Genomic DNA, 19,256 nt, shown 5'->3' with positions numbered 1-19,256 from the left:
CCAAGGACCAAACTAATTAAATATAGATAAGCTCATCCCTAGCTGTTAGGCTATCTTGTCATGAATTTGGGACTGGGAGTCACAGCAACTCATGAAACTATAGGACCATCTTGTCCAAACTCATCTTAAAGATGAGGAACAGGGACTTAAGTCACAAAGGTATTACGTGTCAGAGACAGGATTTGAACCTAGGTCTTCCAGCTCCAGAGACAGAGCTCTTTCCACTATTGCAGGGGTTCTTAACTTTTTTGTGCCATGCACCTGTCTGACAGTCTGGTGAAACCCATGACCCCTACTCTGAATATGTTTAAATGTATAAAATAAAACACATAGGATTACAAAGAAAAACAATTATATTGAAATAAAGATGTATCTTTTTCCCATCCAAGTTCATAGACTCCCTGAAATCTATACTTGGGCCCTTTGGAGGTAGTTGGTCTCCAGATTAAGAACCTGCATACTTTCATATCCTACTTCATACAAAGGCATATACTACATCTTGTTGGACAGAGTACTGAGCTACTAAAATCCCAGATGCTAGAAGTGTTGAAGATGAGAAGTCTTTTTTCCATTGCCCCCTAAAGGATTCTCCTCCCACATTTTCTCCCTAGCTGGCTTCTTCCCTGAGTCATTGCCGAATCATCAGTCAGAACAGTGGCTTGGTGCCCACCAAAGCACAGGGCAATGAGCAATCACCCAGATTCACTGTACTTTAGGGATGGCTCTCATGACAGCAGATTGCTCCCTTGTTTGACAGATTGCTTTTGGCATCAGGGACCTTGGCTTTTACCTAGACTCCAATTAACCCCACCAAACTAATGTGGGTGGAAGGCCTGAGTCTCATATCCTACTATCTTTCAGCATCTCCACACTGCTGTAATATTCCCAGACAGCAACTCTGATTTTGAACTTTCTTTGCTGGTCTTCATAGAGGTACCTGGGACTGGAGACCAGTCATCTTCGTTTTTGTAGTGATGCTACCTTTAGTTGACCGTGTAACCATAAAATTATAGAAGGTCAGTTTTAGAAGGGTTCTTAGATGTTATTTGTCCAATTGCCCTCCCAATGGGATGGATTCCTTCTACAGTATTTCTGAGAGAGAACTATTTGCTTGCTGCTTCAACATTTCAAATGACACAGAAACTTACTATCTCACAAGCTACCATGTTCTACTTTGAGACAGGCTCAGATTCTTAGAAGATTCTGTCTGAATTTAGCTGAAATTGGCCTCTCTGTGACTTCTCCCTAAAGGCATTCATTTTGCCCTCAGGAACAACTCAAAATAAGTCTAATCTCTCATCACAAGACTGTCCTTCACACAGGAACTAATATTGACCAGTTTACATACTACTACCTTAGTACACTGCACATTTCTGAAGATTTGGGGATAGCTCTATAACCACCTTATTTACAGCACTCAATTGGATAGAGGGAGAAAATCTGGCCCCAGGAGAAGAATCAAATGAGATAAAAAAGTGCTTAGCACAGTGACTGGCACATAGTAGGTGATATACATGTGTGTATGTATATATGCGTCTATGTGTATATACATGTATATGTATGTGTATGCATATATGTATATGTGTGTGTATATATACATGCATGTGTGTGTGTATACTAAGAGAGTGGAGTCAGGAAGAATCTCCTTTTTGCATAGGGAGGAACTAAGAAGTCTCCTGAATGCATGAAGAGGGGTAAGGAGTCCAGGTATACCTGTACTTGTATCCCCGGACAGCTTTCTGTATGATTATAGCACTCTTGTGCAGCGCTTGGCTTCTCTGCACCTCCAAAATGGTGTCTTGGTAATCCTGGAAGGCAGAAAGAGAATCAGACATGGGGCAGGTAAACCAGCCTAGATGAAGCAACAAATCACTCTGAGGGAGGGGCAAGAGACAGTACATGTGGGCAAATGGACCCCTACAGCTTCCCCTCAGATCCAGATTGAAATAGCCCAGGACCCTGAACCCAAGAACCTTGAGAATAGAAGGAATCCCCCCAGACCCCTGGTCCTACTTTCAGCCCAGACGCCATAATAATCATCAAGGGAAACAATCACTTTGGAGAAGGGATCTACCACCAACACCAAGTGCCAATGAAGCTCAGAAGCCCGAGGACTGGTAGCACCTCCCAGACCATCCATCCTGCTTCCTGGTTAAGCCCCCACAGCCATCATCCCAAGAAGAAACCCTTGTGGAGATAGAGCCTGACAACCCCAAGTCTGCAGGTGCTGCAGCCACAGCTACTCAAGCCCCAGAAGAGAATGTTCTTAGCGCCAAAGTCCTTGGCACTGTGAAATGGTTCAATATCAGAAACCTGTATGATTGTATCAGTGGAAATGACTTTAAAGAAGATGCATCACCACTAGCTGTGCCATCCTGGGCAAATTACTCAACCTCTCTCTGCTTCATTTTCCTCATTTGTAAGATGGAGACAATAAGGGCACCCACCTCACAGGATTATTGTGAGGATCGAATGAGATAATATTGTAAAGTGCTTAGCACAATGCCTGGCATATAGTGGGTGCTGAATAAGTGCTGTTCCTTTCCCTAATGCTTTGCACATAATAAGCACTTAAGGCATGATTTTTATTTCATTCATATTATTGCTAGACCCCATGACCTGGAGAGGAAAAGGGGAAGGTCTTCTTCTGTCCCTGCATCTTGGTATATATCATTTACTGTGAGCTCTCAGAAGGCAAAGATCAGGGACTGTGTAATTTTCTTTGTAAAGCACATGATCATCTGTCATTAATGCCTAGCTGCCTATTTGGGGAGGGGGAAGGTTCGGTGTGAGGATTCAGTGGGATAAAGGACATGAAGATTATTAGAATAAGGTGAATTTGGGTTCCTGAATGTGAATCTGGGAGAGTGAAACCTATAGCAGATACTACCAAGTTGGAAGAGCTCTGAGTTTGACCTTGGAGATAAACGGACTGTGTGGCCTATTTTCTGAGATCAGCCTAGGTAAGGTCAGAGGGACACATCACCAGAAGGTAACAAATGTCTTTGTTCATAGCACCTCAGGAAGGCATGCTGGGGTCGTGATCTTCAATGGCAGAAGGAATAGCTTCAGGGAGGAAACCACATGCTTTGGAAAGTATGAGAAATAGAAATCATACACTACGCCTTCCAGACAATTGGATGGTCCTCCCAACCCTGAGATCCGACATGAGCTCAGAGTTCAATCTCACTGGTGTTGCCAGTGTAGTGACTAAGTTGTATACACCAAATAGGAGACATGTGAAGACTAGAAGATTTTATCCGCAGGCCCTAGACCAATCAAACTTTTCTATGGTGTCATGGCCATAATGGAAGCTAGGTAGCACAGCAAATGGAGCAGTGGGCCTCAAGTTAAGAAGATCTGAGTTCAAATCCAGCCTCAGCCTCTTACTATCTGGGTAAGCATGGGAAAGTCATTTAACTTCTCTAGTTTTCCTCATCTGTGTTGTTGTTCAGTCATTTTCAGTTGTGTTTGACTCTTGGTGACCCCATTTGGGATTTTCTTGGTAAAGAGACAGGAATAGTTTGCCATTTCCTTGTCTAGCTCATTTTGCAGATGAGGAAACTGAGGAGAACAGGGTGAAATGACTTGCCCAGGGTCACACAGCTAGTAAGTGAAGCCAAATTTGAACTCAGGAAGGTAAGTTTCTATCCAGAACTCTACCCATTGTACCACCTAGCTGCCCCATCTATAAAATGGAGATAATAATACCTACCTAAGGATATTTGTAAAGCCTTCCGTAAACCTTAAAGTAAGAATTAAATGTTAGTCATTGTTATTATTATTATTTCAACCTGGTGCTGTCAGAGGAACCTTATCCAAAGTCTCTTGCCCATTTACCAATAGAGACAGATAGTCTGAGTCAACTGAATGACCAGGAAGGCTGATTCAAATCCTTTTACATCATCTATAAGAGGCAGCTGGTGGCATAGTGGATAGAGTACTAGGCTTGGAATCCAGGAGACCTGAGTTCAAATCTGAACTCAGACACTTAACTAGCCATGTGACTTTGGGCAAGTCACTTAACCTCTGTCTGCTTCAGTAGCTTCCACTGTAAAAAGGGATAATAATAGCATCTACCTGAAAGAATTGTGTTGGGGCAGCTAGGTGGTGCAGTGGATAGAGTAGCAGCCCTGGAGTCAGGAGGACCTGAGTTCAAATCCAGCCTCAGACACTTAACACTTACTAGCTGTGTGACCCTGGGCAAGTTACTTAACCCCAATTGCCTCACAAAAAAAAAAAAAAGAATTGTGTTGAAGAGCAAATGAGATAATCCCTGTAAACAGCACTTAGTGCAATGCCTGACACCAAGTAGGTGCTACATAAATCCTTATTCCCTTCCCATTCGATTCCTTCCCTTTGTGATGAAATAATGGGATTTAGCAGATACTCAAAGACCCCCCTGGAGATTAATCTAAACTGATTGAATCAAGTGAGAGTGATTGACTGCTGATTAGCCTACTTCAAGTTAATTGGATTGTAATCACACCTGGCTAGCCCTTAAGAAGGTATTGTTCTCAAAAGCTAGACTGTGAACTCAATTTGAGAACACCTTCAAAGCCAATGGATTTGGACGACACCAACCAATCAGCTTGAAGCAGTGTGTAAGGACTGCCTCTGTTCCAGATCTATAAAAAGCTTCCACAAACAGCTTGCTGGGGAGTTCCTGATTAAAGCAGGCTCCTGGAGGAGGACTTGAGGAAGAACCCAACCAGGCTGGAACTCTAGGCTAGACTGGAGCTGAAGCTTCTGATTTAAGGCAACCACAATTTAGATTTTAAACACCACACCTTCCTTTGTTTTCTGAGTGAGGCAGAACCACTGGTGGGTGCTTGGTTTACAAGGCCAAGTTCCTTAGTCTAGTTTTGAAAGCCCCATCACACTTAACTATAAAGATAATGGACTTTCAGAAAAAAAAGGAGAGATCAATGTAGGTTGGGATGTATGTGTGGGCAACAGTGAGATTAGTCTGGCTAGAGTAGAGGATACATATTGGAGGATTTGGGGGGAGGGTAATTGTAACAGGCAAGGTTGGAAAGATAGGCTGGTATCGGATAGTGAGTAGCCTTGAATCCCTGAGGTTATCCAGGCCCTTTTTTCATCTCTTTGCTTTGTTCCCTACTTTGCTTAACCCCATCCCAAAATGGGTCATGGAAGGAGTAGGGTTATCACTTCAATTCTCTCATTTGGGAGTAGATCCTACAAAGGTTGGGTGGGGAAAAAGGGTTGAGAGAGGGCATGCAAATGAGAAGTGGGTATTATTTCTGGATTTCAATAATCTGTACCTCCCCTTCTTTCCTCCCTTTCCCTTTATGGACAACTGGTAGTTCATTGCATGGTTTATGTGAAGTGGATCATATAAAACTGTGCATTTATACTCATTAGAAGGTCTCTTCCAGCTCTAAAATCCTAAGATCTTATGGTAGTTCTCCATAATATTAGTCAATGAATAAATATTTGAGTGCCTTATATTACTCCAATATGGATCTGTAGCCCCTTTTTTTTCATGTTTTCATTCTATTAGTGGGGAATGTGACTGCATTGTTGTAGGGAATTCCCAGAGTGGGAATTTGCCATTGCATTATCATGCAGTTGAACCATGGCTCTGCACTGTTTTCCAGAATTGCCCAGGTCCACTGAGAGACTGAGTGTCTTTCTCAAGGTCACACAGTCAGTGTGTGTTACACGAAGGACATGAGCACAGATTGACCTGGCACTCAGTCTGGCTCTACTCTGTGCTGCCTGTTTTATAATCCTTGGTAAAATGAAAATCTCACTCTATTATCTGAACTTATAAGAAGTTTGTTGAAGGTATGATTCTGTATCACTTTACAGAAGGGTTCACTGAAAGGCTCCTTGAATTAGCAAGTTCCACTTAATAGGAATCAATCTGAAGAAATATTGTTGACAAAGATACTTCTACTTTTCAGTAATATGGTTATTGTGATAGAGTATGTGGGGTCACTAGAAGCTTTCCCATGAACTCCCTCCACCCCAACTGGAGTCACAAAGAGATGCAGTGGACCTTGGGGCTAGGGCATCAAGGTAGAAAGAGAGGCAGAGAGACTGCATTTCTCTAAGACACTGCTTGGGTTTTTTTTTTCCTGAAAGGTGGAGAGCAGGGTATGTTCTGCCAGGCTTACCTTCAGGAAGATTTTGGTCTTTCCCATTTTCCAGTCATCTTTCCCTAGGCAGTTTTCTGAGATGCGCAGAGTGGCCTGACGAGGCTTGTCCTGCAGCTGCCGTTAAAAACAAAACAGCGATGGGTTAGTGCCCCAGCAAGGATGAGGTCCTGCTCTCCAAGATTTGCCCTTCTTTTGGAACACTGCACAAGGCAATTCCATTGGTTCCTCCAGAATATTTCCCCGAAGGAGCTCATACAAATGGCTTTACTAACCACATTTTACAAGGTGTTGTTAGCCAACATAACAAGCATTTATTAAGCGCTTACTATGTGCTGGACGCTGTGCTAAGTCCTGCGGATACAAAGAAAGGCAAAAAAACAGTCCCTACCCTCAGTAAGCTCACAGTCAAATAGCGAGACAAAATATATAAAACTGGGGACATGGGGCAGCTAGGTGGCGCAGTGGATAGAGCACCGGCCCTGGAGTCAGGAGTACCTGAGTTCAAATCCAGCCTCAGACACTTAACACTTACTAGCTGTGTGACCTTGGGCAAGTCACTTAACCCCAATTGCCTCACTAAAAAAACAAAACAAAACAAAACAAAACAAACAAAAAACTGGGGACATGCAAGATATATACAGAATAGATAGAAGGCAATGTAATCCTCTCCCAAGCCAGCTCACCCTGCATTACACCACAGATATTCAGGGAGGACACCTCTAAACAAGGCCCCCAGAAATAAAAAAAAACAACAGGGGGGCACTGAATAATTCTGGCAGAATAGAGGGGTAGATAATTAGCAGATAACAGGATACAGGAAAAGGAAGATGAGAGGATTCCAATTCTGCTGAGGAGCCATCTGCCTTGGCCTGAGTTCTGACCCAGGCCAGCGACAAGCCACCAGTCTGTGAGACCTTTTGCCAAATGGCATGAACTTGTAGGGTGGGCACAACGAATCCCAAAGTCCCTGGGCCAACCTTCCCCAGGCACAAAGTAAATACAAACCTCAACTCGAGCAGCCCCAGGCAGTAGCGTCTTGTACCTCTTGAAGAAATCTTCAAAGGTGTAGCGAATGGGATAGCCTGATTTCCTGATCTTCACAGTCTCCATCATGCCTGAGTAGCGTAGCTGCTGGAGACACAGCTCCCGATCAAAGAGCTGGCAGAGGGGAAAACACAGGTGTTGCCACATCAAGGAGTTAGTTCCAGATCTGGGACTGGAACCAAGGTCTCCCTATTGTGAGGGACTCAGGCAGAGGGGTTTGGTAGCAGCAAGACCAATAATAATAGCTAGTGTTTATAGAGCACTTACTGTGAGCCAGGCACTGTGCTAAGCGCTTTGTAATTACTATCTCATTTGATCCTCCCAACAACCCTAGCAGGTAGGTTCTATTATTATCCTCATTTTACAGATGAGGAAATTGAGGCAAGTGTACCAGCAGATAGCGATATATAATAGCATAATCTCAGTGGAGACACTGGGGAAAGAGCAGGTCAATGATATTACCAGAAGATGTGGGAGGTTCTGCAGTATTGGAGGCATGAGTTGACAAAGTCATTGTGTTCTCTGCCATATGTATGGTCCCTTCCCATGTTTGTTCACTTGCCACACATGTTTACCATATATATTCCTCCCACTATTTGGTGGCAGTTCATGGGAAAATATATTATGGTGAGAGGGGAGCTGGGGGGAGAAGTCTTTATTTAATTTTTTAAAATTCTGAACTTAGCAAAAGCCAAATAAGGTAAGCATTTCCATATACAGAGCAGAAAAAGAGGATTGTAATACAAGCAAATCTGCATCATGTACAGTTTGCTTTTCATGGAGGGTCTTTCATCTCACTTATTTGCTGTGCTTTTTGGTTAAATGTCTTTTTCTTTAAACCAATATGACCTCTAATTGGCCTTGTAAAAGAAAACACATTGGTAGGAGTTCTGAAATTGTGATTTTTCAGTGGATTCTGACCCAGAGGACCTCAAACTTTAGGTAGATTTCTGGGGAGCTTGGGGGTTCCCTTTCAAAGCAAAAGTAATAGCCTCACTGGCAAAAAAAATAAATTGTGAGGCTATTTACTAAGATGCTTTTTTGTCACTTTTCAGGGTGATAATTTATTTTTGAAAGGTACTATTTTCTGTTCTCCACTTTACAAATCCAGGTGTCTAAACTTTCATTGTTCTCAGAGCCCATCATAATGCACACTGCACATAACAGGTGCTTGACAGATGTTTATCATTGATTTAAAAAAATGGTTTTGGGGAAAGAGTGAAGAAAGAAAGAATGGGGAGGGGTAGAATCTTGTATCTCAAATGATACAAATGACATGTTGCTTGCTCTTCCTTAAAATGGCAACCAAGACGGGTTAGGATGCAAGTTACCAGTGGTTTCTTGAACTCATTGGGTTTGATGCAGCGGACAAAATAAGGTTGGCAATTGTTCAGGATTTTCATCAGCTGATCCAGGGACTGCTTGAACTGGCTTGCTAGGGTAGAGGGGCGTTTGGTGGCATCAGCATTCTGTTGGACAAAAGCATATCACAAACACATATTCAAACACACAAATATACACAAAAGAGAAGTTCAAGTAGACTTCCATGAAAAATTCCATCAGTTTTTCCGAAAATGGTTATGTTGCCCAAGTCTGGGAGGAGCCATGGCCATGTAACCCATGCAATAGTTGTTTTAATATACTTGATTTTATTTCTTTTGCTTCTATGATAGTAGTAAAGCACTGTATACAGTCAAACAATACTTGTGTGGTTAACACTATTAGACCATGCTCACATCATTGCTAAAATGTAGCAGGGAAGGAAAGAAGGCAAAGGTTCCAGAGGGTGAAGGCCAGTCAAGACTAATTAGATCCATCCTGATGGACCATATCCCCAAATTAATGAGATGAGCACTGCCAGCCAGAGATAGAGCTAGTAGACAGAGGTCTCCAGTTCTTTGAGAACCAGAGAATTTGACATTTCTCCTATTTCTCTGCTATTGGGCAAACATATAACCACCAGGGGGAGTATGGGATGATCAGATCCTAGCCTTCATTAGGAATAGATCCTTATGTTTAGCCTGGGAGCTAAATGTATGTTTGGTAATACAGATTTTTCACATATGGAGTGTGCTTAGAGTAAGGTCCCCCTCTATTTTCCCAATACTGGGACTTGCCACTGGGCAAGTCCAACACTTGCACCCATTCCTGGGCCAGGTTAGGATGACTATCAGATCATTTGAATAAGGTTTGAAGAAACTTAATAAATAATGATCAAGAGACAAGGTAGGGATGGGATAGGAGGCAAAGAGGAAAGTAGGTCTTTCTAGCATTATATTAATGATTAGTTTCTCTCAGAGTCCAGTTATTAAGTCCTAGGTATATTCAATCAGGGATGTATACCTGCCATTATGTTTTCTGCAAGCATTCATAAGTCAAGAAAAATATGAGGTCATTGTCTCCCCAGGTGTCCGTAAGTCATTGGTAATTATTATCAACAATAATAATTATAATACTATTCTGTGCTCTTCCCCTGTGGTTAAATCAATCAAGAGACCCCGGGGCCAATGATCTGCTGTCTTCCTGCAGTTTTACTCCCCACCAATTTCCTAATGTACTGTAGTGCTTATTAAAATAATCTCAACTAGTTAGTGCCTGCCCCCAGCTGAGCCATAAAAATCTTATTCCTTTCATTTGCATTCCGAATCAACTGAATGGTATAGCATTATCATCCATTTATAGATGAGAGCTATAGAAGAGCAGAGAGGTTATTTGACATGGCCCAGGTCCCAGAAAGGCTGTGCTATAGAGGAAGATTGAGATTGGGGTTAGAATTCCAGTTTCTTGACTCACGGTTCAGTCCATTAACCATAGGGTCAGCCTACCGTTCTTGGTCAATTTACCATTACAATAAATCCTAAGTAACTACTGACATTTTTGGTTGAAAGTAGGTAGAATTTTGAGTTTGGTGTCAGAAAGAGCCGAGTTGGAATCCTGCCTCAGACACTTGCGAGCTGTGTGACCCTAGGCAAATCACTTAACCTCTCCTAGCCTTAGTTTCCTAATCTGTAAAAGGAGGATAATAACAGCACCTATATCAGAAGGGTTCTTGTGAAGATCAAACGAGATAATCCATGGAAAATGCTTTGCAAACCTTAAAGCCCTATGTAAATGCTAGCTTGGGAAATCAATGGGCCAATATCACCCATCTTTGTTAAATTAATTTTTTTCAATTTATGAGCATTTCCCCCCTCATTCTTTTTTTTTTTTTGGTGGGGCAATAAGGGTTACGTGACTTGCCCAGGCTCACACAGGTAGTAAGTGTCAAGTGTCTGAGGACGGATTTGAACTCAGGTCCTCCTGAATCCAGAGCCAGTGCTTTATCCACTGTGCCACCTAGCTGCCCCCTCCCCCGAATTCTTACATCTCCCTTCATTCAGAAAGAAAAAGAAAATCCTTGTAATAAATTTGCTCTATAGGACTTCCAAAGCCATTTTTAATCACGTGGTTCTATGATTTTGTGATTTCATGTTTTATCACTTGTGATAAAGCAGACAGGAAAGGTACTTTTTGAGTGGAAGCATCCCAGTGGTTCTGAAATTACCATGTAGATAGCCAGATGTAGATACTGCACAGAAACCTAAGAATGACCCTGATGCTTTCCACCAAAATAGAAGGAAAAAAAAAAGAAAACAAAAACAAGAACAAAAATTAGAAGGAAGTATGGGCCTAGGTCCCTGAAGCTTTCTGATTTTCCCATTCTTCAACACTGGGCTCCAAGAGTTAAAGGTAGAAAAAATCCTTAGTACAGTGGAAAGAGTCCTAGATTTGTAGACAGAGGGACCAGATTTGAATTTCAGCTCTGCCCCATACTACTTGCGAAACCATGGGCAAGCAGTTCACCTCTCTAAACCTCACTTTCCTTATTTATAAAGTGAGAAGCTTGGATTAAATTACTTCTAAGATCCATTCTAGATCTAAGTGTATGATACTATGATCTCTCTGAAAAGTGGTCTGTAGTAGGAACTTGAATTACTTTTCTATCGGGTATGGGCCAATAAATCACTATCACATTATAATGTCCCTCTACGCAACCTCAGATTGGAACAGATCTCAGAGACTGATTTTGGGGTCCTTTGTACTGCTGGTGTGTGGCATTGTCATCTGTAGAGTTCAAGGTGAGCAAGGTTTCGGTCTGGCAATAAAATCCAAATGAATTGTCTGTTGGCTTCTGGAGAAAAGACAGTATTGATTTGTCACTGGTTTCTATCAGCACATGACTGGCTTTAAGGATTGAGTTTCTTGTAGGCAGGGAGGGTCTCTGTGGTGCAGTGGAAAGGTGGGAGGTCATTGGATCACAGATTTAAAGCTGGAAAGGACTTCCGAGGACCCCTAGTCCAACAACCTAATTTTGTAGATGAGGAAATTGAATAGCAGCGAGATACAGTATCTAAAGTCACACAGGAAGTAAGAGAGGTGATATTGGAACTAGGTACTTTGAGTTGTAGTCTTAGCTCCAATAACTAGTTGTGTATGTTTGAGCTAGGCAACCTAACTAGGTGTTGTTCATGAGAAAGAATAGAAAGGGGATATGGGTAAGAGACTTTGTTGAGGTAGAATTGGAACTGCTTGGTCATTAACTGGGGAATGGGAAATAAGGAAGGGAGGAGGGAGAGAAGGAAGGAAGGAAGGAAGGAAGGAAGGAAGGAAGGAAGGAAGGAAGGAAGGAAGGAAGGAAGGAAGGAAGGAAGGAAGGAAGGAAGTGTCATGGGGTGCAGAGCACCCCAGAATTTCTCTGGGGCACACTGAGGAATCTTGTCCTTGAGAGACTAAACCAGAGGACAGATATACCTAGAGAGATAAGTGGAACCAAATCGGACTGAGCTAGCTTTGATCTCCACCCTTCATTCTGGTCTCCCTTACCCACCCACCCCCACCCCCAGGGAGATAAATTTGGGTGTGGCTTCGGCCTTTGTGTCCTGAAGAGTAGCCACCCCTCACCCAATTCCTCTAGTCCCTACGAGTGGGGGATGGTCCTCCACTCCTCACCCGATTCCCCCAGCTACCACCAGTGGGGGATGGTCCTCCCTCACTAAAGGAACTTTCCACAGTAAGATGGTCACCCCTCCCCCCAGCAGTCTTCTATAAAAGCACCTACCAGTCTCCTGCTCGAGGAGATTGGTACCTCTGAGTCACGTGCTTTGCGCCTATCTCCCCATGAGAAGTCCAAGGATTTCTGTCATGGTTTTTCTTCCCTCCCCCCTTCCCTTCCCTTGCCCCTAAATAAACTACCACCTTATTCTAACTACTTTTGTGTGCAAGAGGGTGTAATTCTTTAAAGAGGAATTCCTAAGAACCCCAACCCCTAACCCAAAACCCATACCCCATTTCCCACCATTACAGAAGGAAGGAAGGAAGGAAGGAAAGAGTGGGTTGTGGGAGATTGGGGAAGATAATGAATTCAGTTTTATACATGTAGAATTACAGAAATATGAGTTATTTTTATTGCTAATATTGAAATATTGAGTAATAAGTTATGAAAATGAGTTTATTAGACCTTTTCTGTGAAGAAAGTGTGAGAGTACTGGGTGCTTGTGATGATGCTAAAAATGGGTATAAAGTCTAAAAACAAAACCAGGAATTGAGGTGTGCTGAAGACAATTTCCCAATCCACAATGTTGCCTCGCTAGACATAATTTCTAGGTGCTATTTTCTAGAGCCAGGCTGAATCCTTTGTTCTCACAGTGAAACAATAGTGCCCTCTTGTGGCTGATGCCTAAAAACAGGGCTGGTGCCTTTGAATGAATTGCTGGATTCCCCAGGGCAATTTATCCCAGGCACTATTATTATTATTATTATTATTATTATTATTATTATTATCATTATTTTCCAGATATCTTTTTGATAAAGATACCAGCCGCAGGGGTTTATCTGAGGCCAAACAATGGAGATGGGGAAGGTTCAGCAGCTCAGTCTAGAGCTCAGAGACCATCTAGTCTACTGTCCTTCATTACCACTCCATTTTACTGAGGTTACATCCCTAAAAAGCACAGACTTGAGATGCACTGGACTGTTTCTCTTCAGCTCCCAATATTTTCACCCTTCAAATTTTATTGAGGGATCACCCCCAATGGTGAGGGTTTGGGCAGCCCCCTCTCCTAACAGAGGATCCCCATGGCAATGGGGGACATTCCTAGGTATAGCTCCAATTGTGAACACATGGTTTGTTAACATCCACTAGAAAGAAAAGTCTCACTGTAGAGACTTGTTCTGTAAAGACTAATGACCTGGGAAACTGCTGAGAATGAAACCAAAGGAAAAGGGCTTCAGCTTCAGGGTGGAGAACCTAAGCTTGCCAGTGGGAGGCAGAGTGCTAAGTTTTGAGCCAGAAGACCTGAGGTCAAGTCCTCATTCTGCCATTTGCCATCCCGTGACTTTGAACAAGTCATTTAACCTCACTGGTCTCAGGTTCCGCATCTGTAAAATCCTGAGTACCTACTAAGGTAAGGCAAGATTGCTAGTATAATGAGGACTTCAAAGGAAGGTTATAAAATTATCCTCCCTGAAAGCTTTTTTGAAAAAAATATCCTAGAATTTAGAGCTGAAAAGGATTTCTAGTCCAACCCTCTCATTTTACATATTCTCATATGAAATCTCAAACCAAAGCCCAGAAAATGCAGTCAGACTTGTCCAGGGTCTAGCAGATAGATAGGTAGCAGGGTAGGGATTCCAAGCCAGCCCTGAGCATTCCAGATCTCATATACTTTCAGTCTCCACCACAGACAGTAGTCCTTGGATAGATTCTACCCAGCCTAAATGATTTGGGACCAGTTCTGTCTACTGGCAGGAGGGTAGAATAAACAACTGTCCAATCCTGGAATCAATTTTTTTTCTCACATAGGAGCTGGTTTGGGCCAATGTTTCTCTTCTTGCCCCATTTCACACCATCTGGGAAAGAATGATACCTAACCTTGGCACCTCTCACCCACATATGTCTCAACATCTGCCAGACACAGACACAAAGCTCATGACAGGTGTAGGAGCTCTGACTGCTTCTATTCTGGAGAAAGGGGGAAGACCCATGGCACCAATTGTCCATGGTCCAGTGCCACAGGAGTCCCTATGCATGGGGCCTTAACCTGAGACCTGGCAACTTTTTTTTTTTTTAGTGAGGCAACTGGGGTCAAGTGACTTGCCCAGGGTCACACAGCCAGCAAGTGCCAAGTGTCTGAAGCCGGATCCGAACTCAGGCACTCCTGACTCCAGGGCTGGTGCTCCATCCACTGCGCCATCTAGCTGCCCCATAATTATGTGAGGAACATCTTCATCATCTTCCCTTTTCTTTTTTTCTTTTTTTTTTTTTTTTGCAGGGCAATGGGGGTTAAGTGACTTGCCCAGGGTCACACAGCTAGTAAGTGTCTGAGGCGGGGCTTGAACTCAGGTCCTCCTGGATCCGAGGCTAGTGCCTTATCCACTGCGCTACCTAGCTGTCCCCTGGCAACTTTTTTAAAGCATTTTGAGAACTGTACAAGATGTTCCCAAAGTCTTGGGCTTTGTCTTAGGCTTTTGGAACACCTTATATTTTAAATATGAGTGGTTTCTCTTGTAATCCTATGCATTTTATCCACATTTAAAAACATGATTCTGGGGGCAGCTAGGTGGCATAGTGGAGAAAGCACCAGCCCTGGATTCAGGAGGACTTGAGTTCAAATCCAGCCACAGACACTTGACACTTAGTAGCTGTGTGACCCTGGGCAAGTCACTTAACCCTCATTGCCCTAAAAAATAATAATAATAATAAACCTGAGGGATGCTATGATTTAATAGTAACATTTAGTCCATAAAGATCCCTGCCGGCTGTAACATGGACTTAAAAACATGATTCTGAGAAAGGATCCATGATAAACAAAATCAAGTCCACTGTCTTAGTGGAAGAATCACAACTCAAGGCTCCAGGGCCTCTTGAGTTTGGAGCTACACTGGTGTTTCATGCAACAGGTTCCTCTCTTCCCCTGCCTCTTTGAAGACCCTTTCCAGACCAGACTATCCCATCCCTTTTCCCTAATTACCCAGACCACTGGGAGTTGTAACCACTCACTTCCTCACTGTTTGACATGCACTTGCCTTGCCTACTCAACTAGAAGGCAAGCTCCTTGAGGACAGACCATGTCTTATTTTACCTTGTAATCCCTGTACTGCCTAGTGCAGGCTCCCATGTGCTCAATAATTGCTTAATAGGTGAGGTGGAACCAATTTTCACTGAAGGATTACCTGGGATGGGGGCGGGGCGGGTGGGGAGGGAGGGGAGTGCTTCATTTTCTCTTTCTTTCTTTCTTTTTTTTTTTTTTTGGTGAGGCAATTGGAGTTAAGTGACTTGCCCAAGGTCACACAGCTAGTAAGTGTCAAGAGTCTGAGGCTGGATTTGAACTCAGATCATCCTGAATCTAGGGCCGGAGCTTTATCCACTGCGCCACCTAGCTGTCCCTTATTTTCTCTTTCAATTCCCAGGGAGTTGTATGCACTGTGAGCTCCTCAGTTTGTCCCATTTAAAAGTCCTGGAGGCAGTGGGGATAGAGAATGAGGCTTTGCCCTGAGACTCCTCAGTTTTGCCAACAGAAGTCCCCTGTTCCTCTCTTCCCCACCCTGCTCTGCTTTCCAGACACCAGAACTTTTTCATCAGGTGACATTCTTGTGACTTCAAACAGTTGTGCTCACTTGGGACCAACTGAGGCCCTTATTACCCAACTCATCTGTGATGTTCTGGAGCATGGAGGTGGGAGGGGAGGGGAGGGGAGGGGAAAGCTCACAGCTGCAGTACATACTTCTGGATAGCCACATCCCCAGACAAACCCATGCCCAATTATATTTTACCCACTTACATAACATGCATGTAGAAACATATACACAAATGGCATATACTCCCACCTCCACATCCACAGAATTGTTATGCCTTTACATATGTATGGTACTTTAACACTGTCTTTTGGGGGGCAGCTAGATGGTGCAGTGGTTAAAGCACTGGTCCTGGATGCAGGAGTACCTGAGTTCAAATCCGACCTCAGACACTTGACACTTACTAGCTGTGTGACCCTGGGCAAGTCACTTAACCCCCATTGCCCCGACCAAACAAACAAACAAAAAAACCCAGTGTCTTTTGCATCCAAATACATTACCTTGTCTGAGTCTCACAATAGCTGGGAAGGGCAAGTACTATACGGATTGCAAAACAGAGACACAGAGAGACCTATGTGACTTGCTTGCTAGTGGTGTGAGGACTAGAGTCCAAACCTAACACTTCCTACTGAAGTGGTGATAATAATAACATTTAGAATGTATGTGGTACTTTAAGCTATGCAAAGCACTTTATAAACATTATCTCATTTGATCCTCACAACAGTCTTATTATTATCCCCATTTTACAGATGAGAAAACTGAGGGAGGCAGAGGTTAAGTGACTTGCCCAGAGCCACACAGTCATTAAGTGTCTAAGTCAGGATCTGCACTTATGTCTTTCTGACTACAAACCTAGCATGCTATCCACTGTGCTACCTACCTCAGTACTTTTGTCTCTCTACCAAACTATCTCCTGTGTAGAATACACTCTTTCTGTCTCTTTATCCTTCTGTTTCTTTCTGTCTCTGTCTGTCTCTACCTATCTGTCTCTGTCTCTGTCTCTGATTGTCTCTCTCTGTCTCTCTGTCTCTCTCTCTGTCTCTCTGTCTCTCACACACACACACACACACACACACACACACACACACACACACACACACAAACATGAAGGCACACAAGAGCCTAAAAACACCAATATCACTAAAAACACCCAATACCACTTTCTCCCATACTTTGTCAAGAGAAGTGAGGAAACTTGGGATACTATGACATAACAGGAATAACTTCCTGCAATGTAAACGTGTACTGAGAATGCTTTGGTTGGGAACCAGTGATCTAAAGAGATCAGGACCTCCACCACCCGTGTGCTCTCTGACCCAACCCCCTTGAGACCTGGTCTGGGAATTGGGAGTGTAATAAAGGGTGATCTTGGCTCTTGGTTTAATTATGGCTTTCAAACAGCAAACTTACCTTAGAGAGGGAATCTGAAGACCTAGACAGACGGATGGTCCCATGGCCTAGCTTGATCAGGGAAGGTTCCAACTGAAAAATTTTTTTCAGGAACTTACTTTCAGATGAATATACCAGTTTGATGATATCGGTACTCAGAACATCACGATTCTTCTCCAAGAAACCTGTCAGGAGAGCAAGCCTATCTTAACCACCATAGATTCAAACTAGGAGAAAAGTAAGAGGGAAGGTGGCATCTTATTCACCAATTTCTCCTACTTCTCCAACACTTTGCTGAAATGCCACATGTGCTCATTTTTCTTCAGAAAATCAGACAGGGATCTATTTTTATTTGAGTTTGACACCACTGGGCAACAGGATGCTCCATTTTATTTAAAGGGATGGGTACTCAATATTCTGACAGCCCTAAAGATTCCTCTGGAGATGGGGGTGCAGAGGTCCTCCCATGTCACCCTTGCTCCAGATTTCTGAGAGGGATGCATCTGATCTACAGAACAGTCAATTGACATGGCAATATTGTATATATTTAATTACTGAGTCCAAAGCTAGAGCAAGAGGTGGAAAGTGGGGGAGGGCATAACCATGAAGGCAGCACTGATCACAAGATGGCTGAGGTGCACAGCTTGGATGGGCTGTAAAGCATGGTCTGGTGCTCTATAGATCGACTTGCCTTCTCCATGCTCCCTAGATACTTCCTTCCTTGGCTACTCTTCCTGTAAATGTGTTGTCTCTCCCTGTAAAAATCTAAGCTCCTTAATGAAGGGCAGGTACTGTCTTGCTTGATTATATTTTATCTCCAGTGCTTGGCACCATGCCTGGCAAATAGTAAGTGCTTAATCAATTCTTTTTCATCCATCACTCATTCATTTGTTCATTTGTTCATTTGTTCATTTGTTCATTCATTCATTCATTCATTCATTCATTCATTCATTCATTCATTCCATTCCTTATTGTTCCAATTCACTCTCCCTTCCCTTCCCATCCTAACCCCCAGCTCAGCTACAAGCATGTAGAGACTGATGACACTCACCTTCAGCCTGATAATGAACCAAACCAGCAAAATGATTAATGCCAAATTTCATGTCATGATCGTTCTTGGGTGCTACATATATTTTGCTGCTGCTGTGAAGATGGTTCATTTTTTGTATCATGGTAGCATCTGTGCCCTGGAAGAAGCATACATAACCAGGACGTGGAGATAATGACAACTAATCATAAGTGGGTTAGTTATACTACTCATTGTGATCCGAGAATTCATTAACTCCCTGGGGCCATAGAAACTAGGATTTGGAATTCTAGAATATTAGAGCTAAAAGAAATCAGAGAGACCATCTATTCCACTCTTTTCATTTCAGGGATGAGAAAACACAAGTCCAGAGAGATTGTGGTACTTATTTGAAATCATGCAATAAGTCAGTAACAGAGCTAGACTAAAACACAGGCTTCTTGACTCATCATCCATTTCTCTTTTCATTATTGCCCTCACAGAATATCAGAACTTGAAGGAACCTCAGAGAACATCTATTCCAAACCTGTATATAAAGAAAAATCCCTCTACAACATCCCCAACAAATGGTGATGCTTGTTGTTGTTGTTTGTCCTTTGTTAATGAAGAGGACCATGACATCAGGATGATGTCATGACTTTCACTGAATTGGATCTAAGTGAGAGAGGGCTGTGCAGTCACCAGCCTCACTCTCTCCTGCAGAGCCATCTGGGTTAAGTGGCAAGATATTCATCAGGATGACTAGAGATAACCCCAAATATTTAAGGCAACGAGGGTTAAGTGACTTGTCCAGGGTCACACTGCTAGTAAATGTCTGAGGTCAGATTTTAACTCAGGTCCTTCTGACTCCAGGGCCAGTGCTTTATCCACTACACCATCTAGCTGCCCCATCCAGCTTCTGCTTGAAGACCTAACTACCTCCTCAGACAATCCCAAAGTCTAATCAAAAAAGGAGAATGGCCACTTTGGTCATACCCCCAACCTCCCTTATAACACACTAACTAATAAATCACCCCAGACTGTCTTCTGAATGTTCTGGTCATAACCACATCTGGGTT

The 19,256-nt window shown here is 43.0% G+C and overlaps 1 protein-coding gene across 1 annotated transcript in view; it reads right to left on the bottom strand.

Moving 5' to 3' along the window:
* Positions 1-19,256, bottom strand: part of MYO7B (myosin VIIB) — a 119,904-nt gene that overhangs the window by 67,177 nt on the left and 33,471 nt on the right. Inside the window, 6 exon segments of the mRNA XM_043993570.1 lie at positions 1,714-1,808; positions 6,144-6,239; positions 7,131-7,283; positions 8,501-8,638; positions 17,193-17,356; positions 18,223-18,358. Coding sequence (XP_043849505.1) covers positions 1,714-1,808; positions 6,144-6,239; positions 7,131-7,283; positions 8,501-8,638; positions 17,193-17,356; positions 18,223-18,358 — 782 coding nt within the window.

This window comes from Dromiciops gliroides, chromosome 3, assembly GCF_019393635.1.
Source record: "Dromiciops gliroides isolate mDroGli1 chromosome 3, mDroGli1.pri, whole genome shotgun sequence".
Classification (NCBI taxonomy): Eukaryota; Metazoa; Chordata; class Mammalia; order Microbiotheria; family Microbiotheriidae; genus Dromiciops; species Dromiciops gliroides.
The sequence above is the reverse complement of the archived record's forward strand: the minus strand, read 5'-3'. Positions and strand labels throughout refer to the sequence as shown.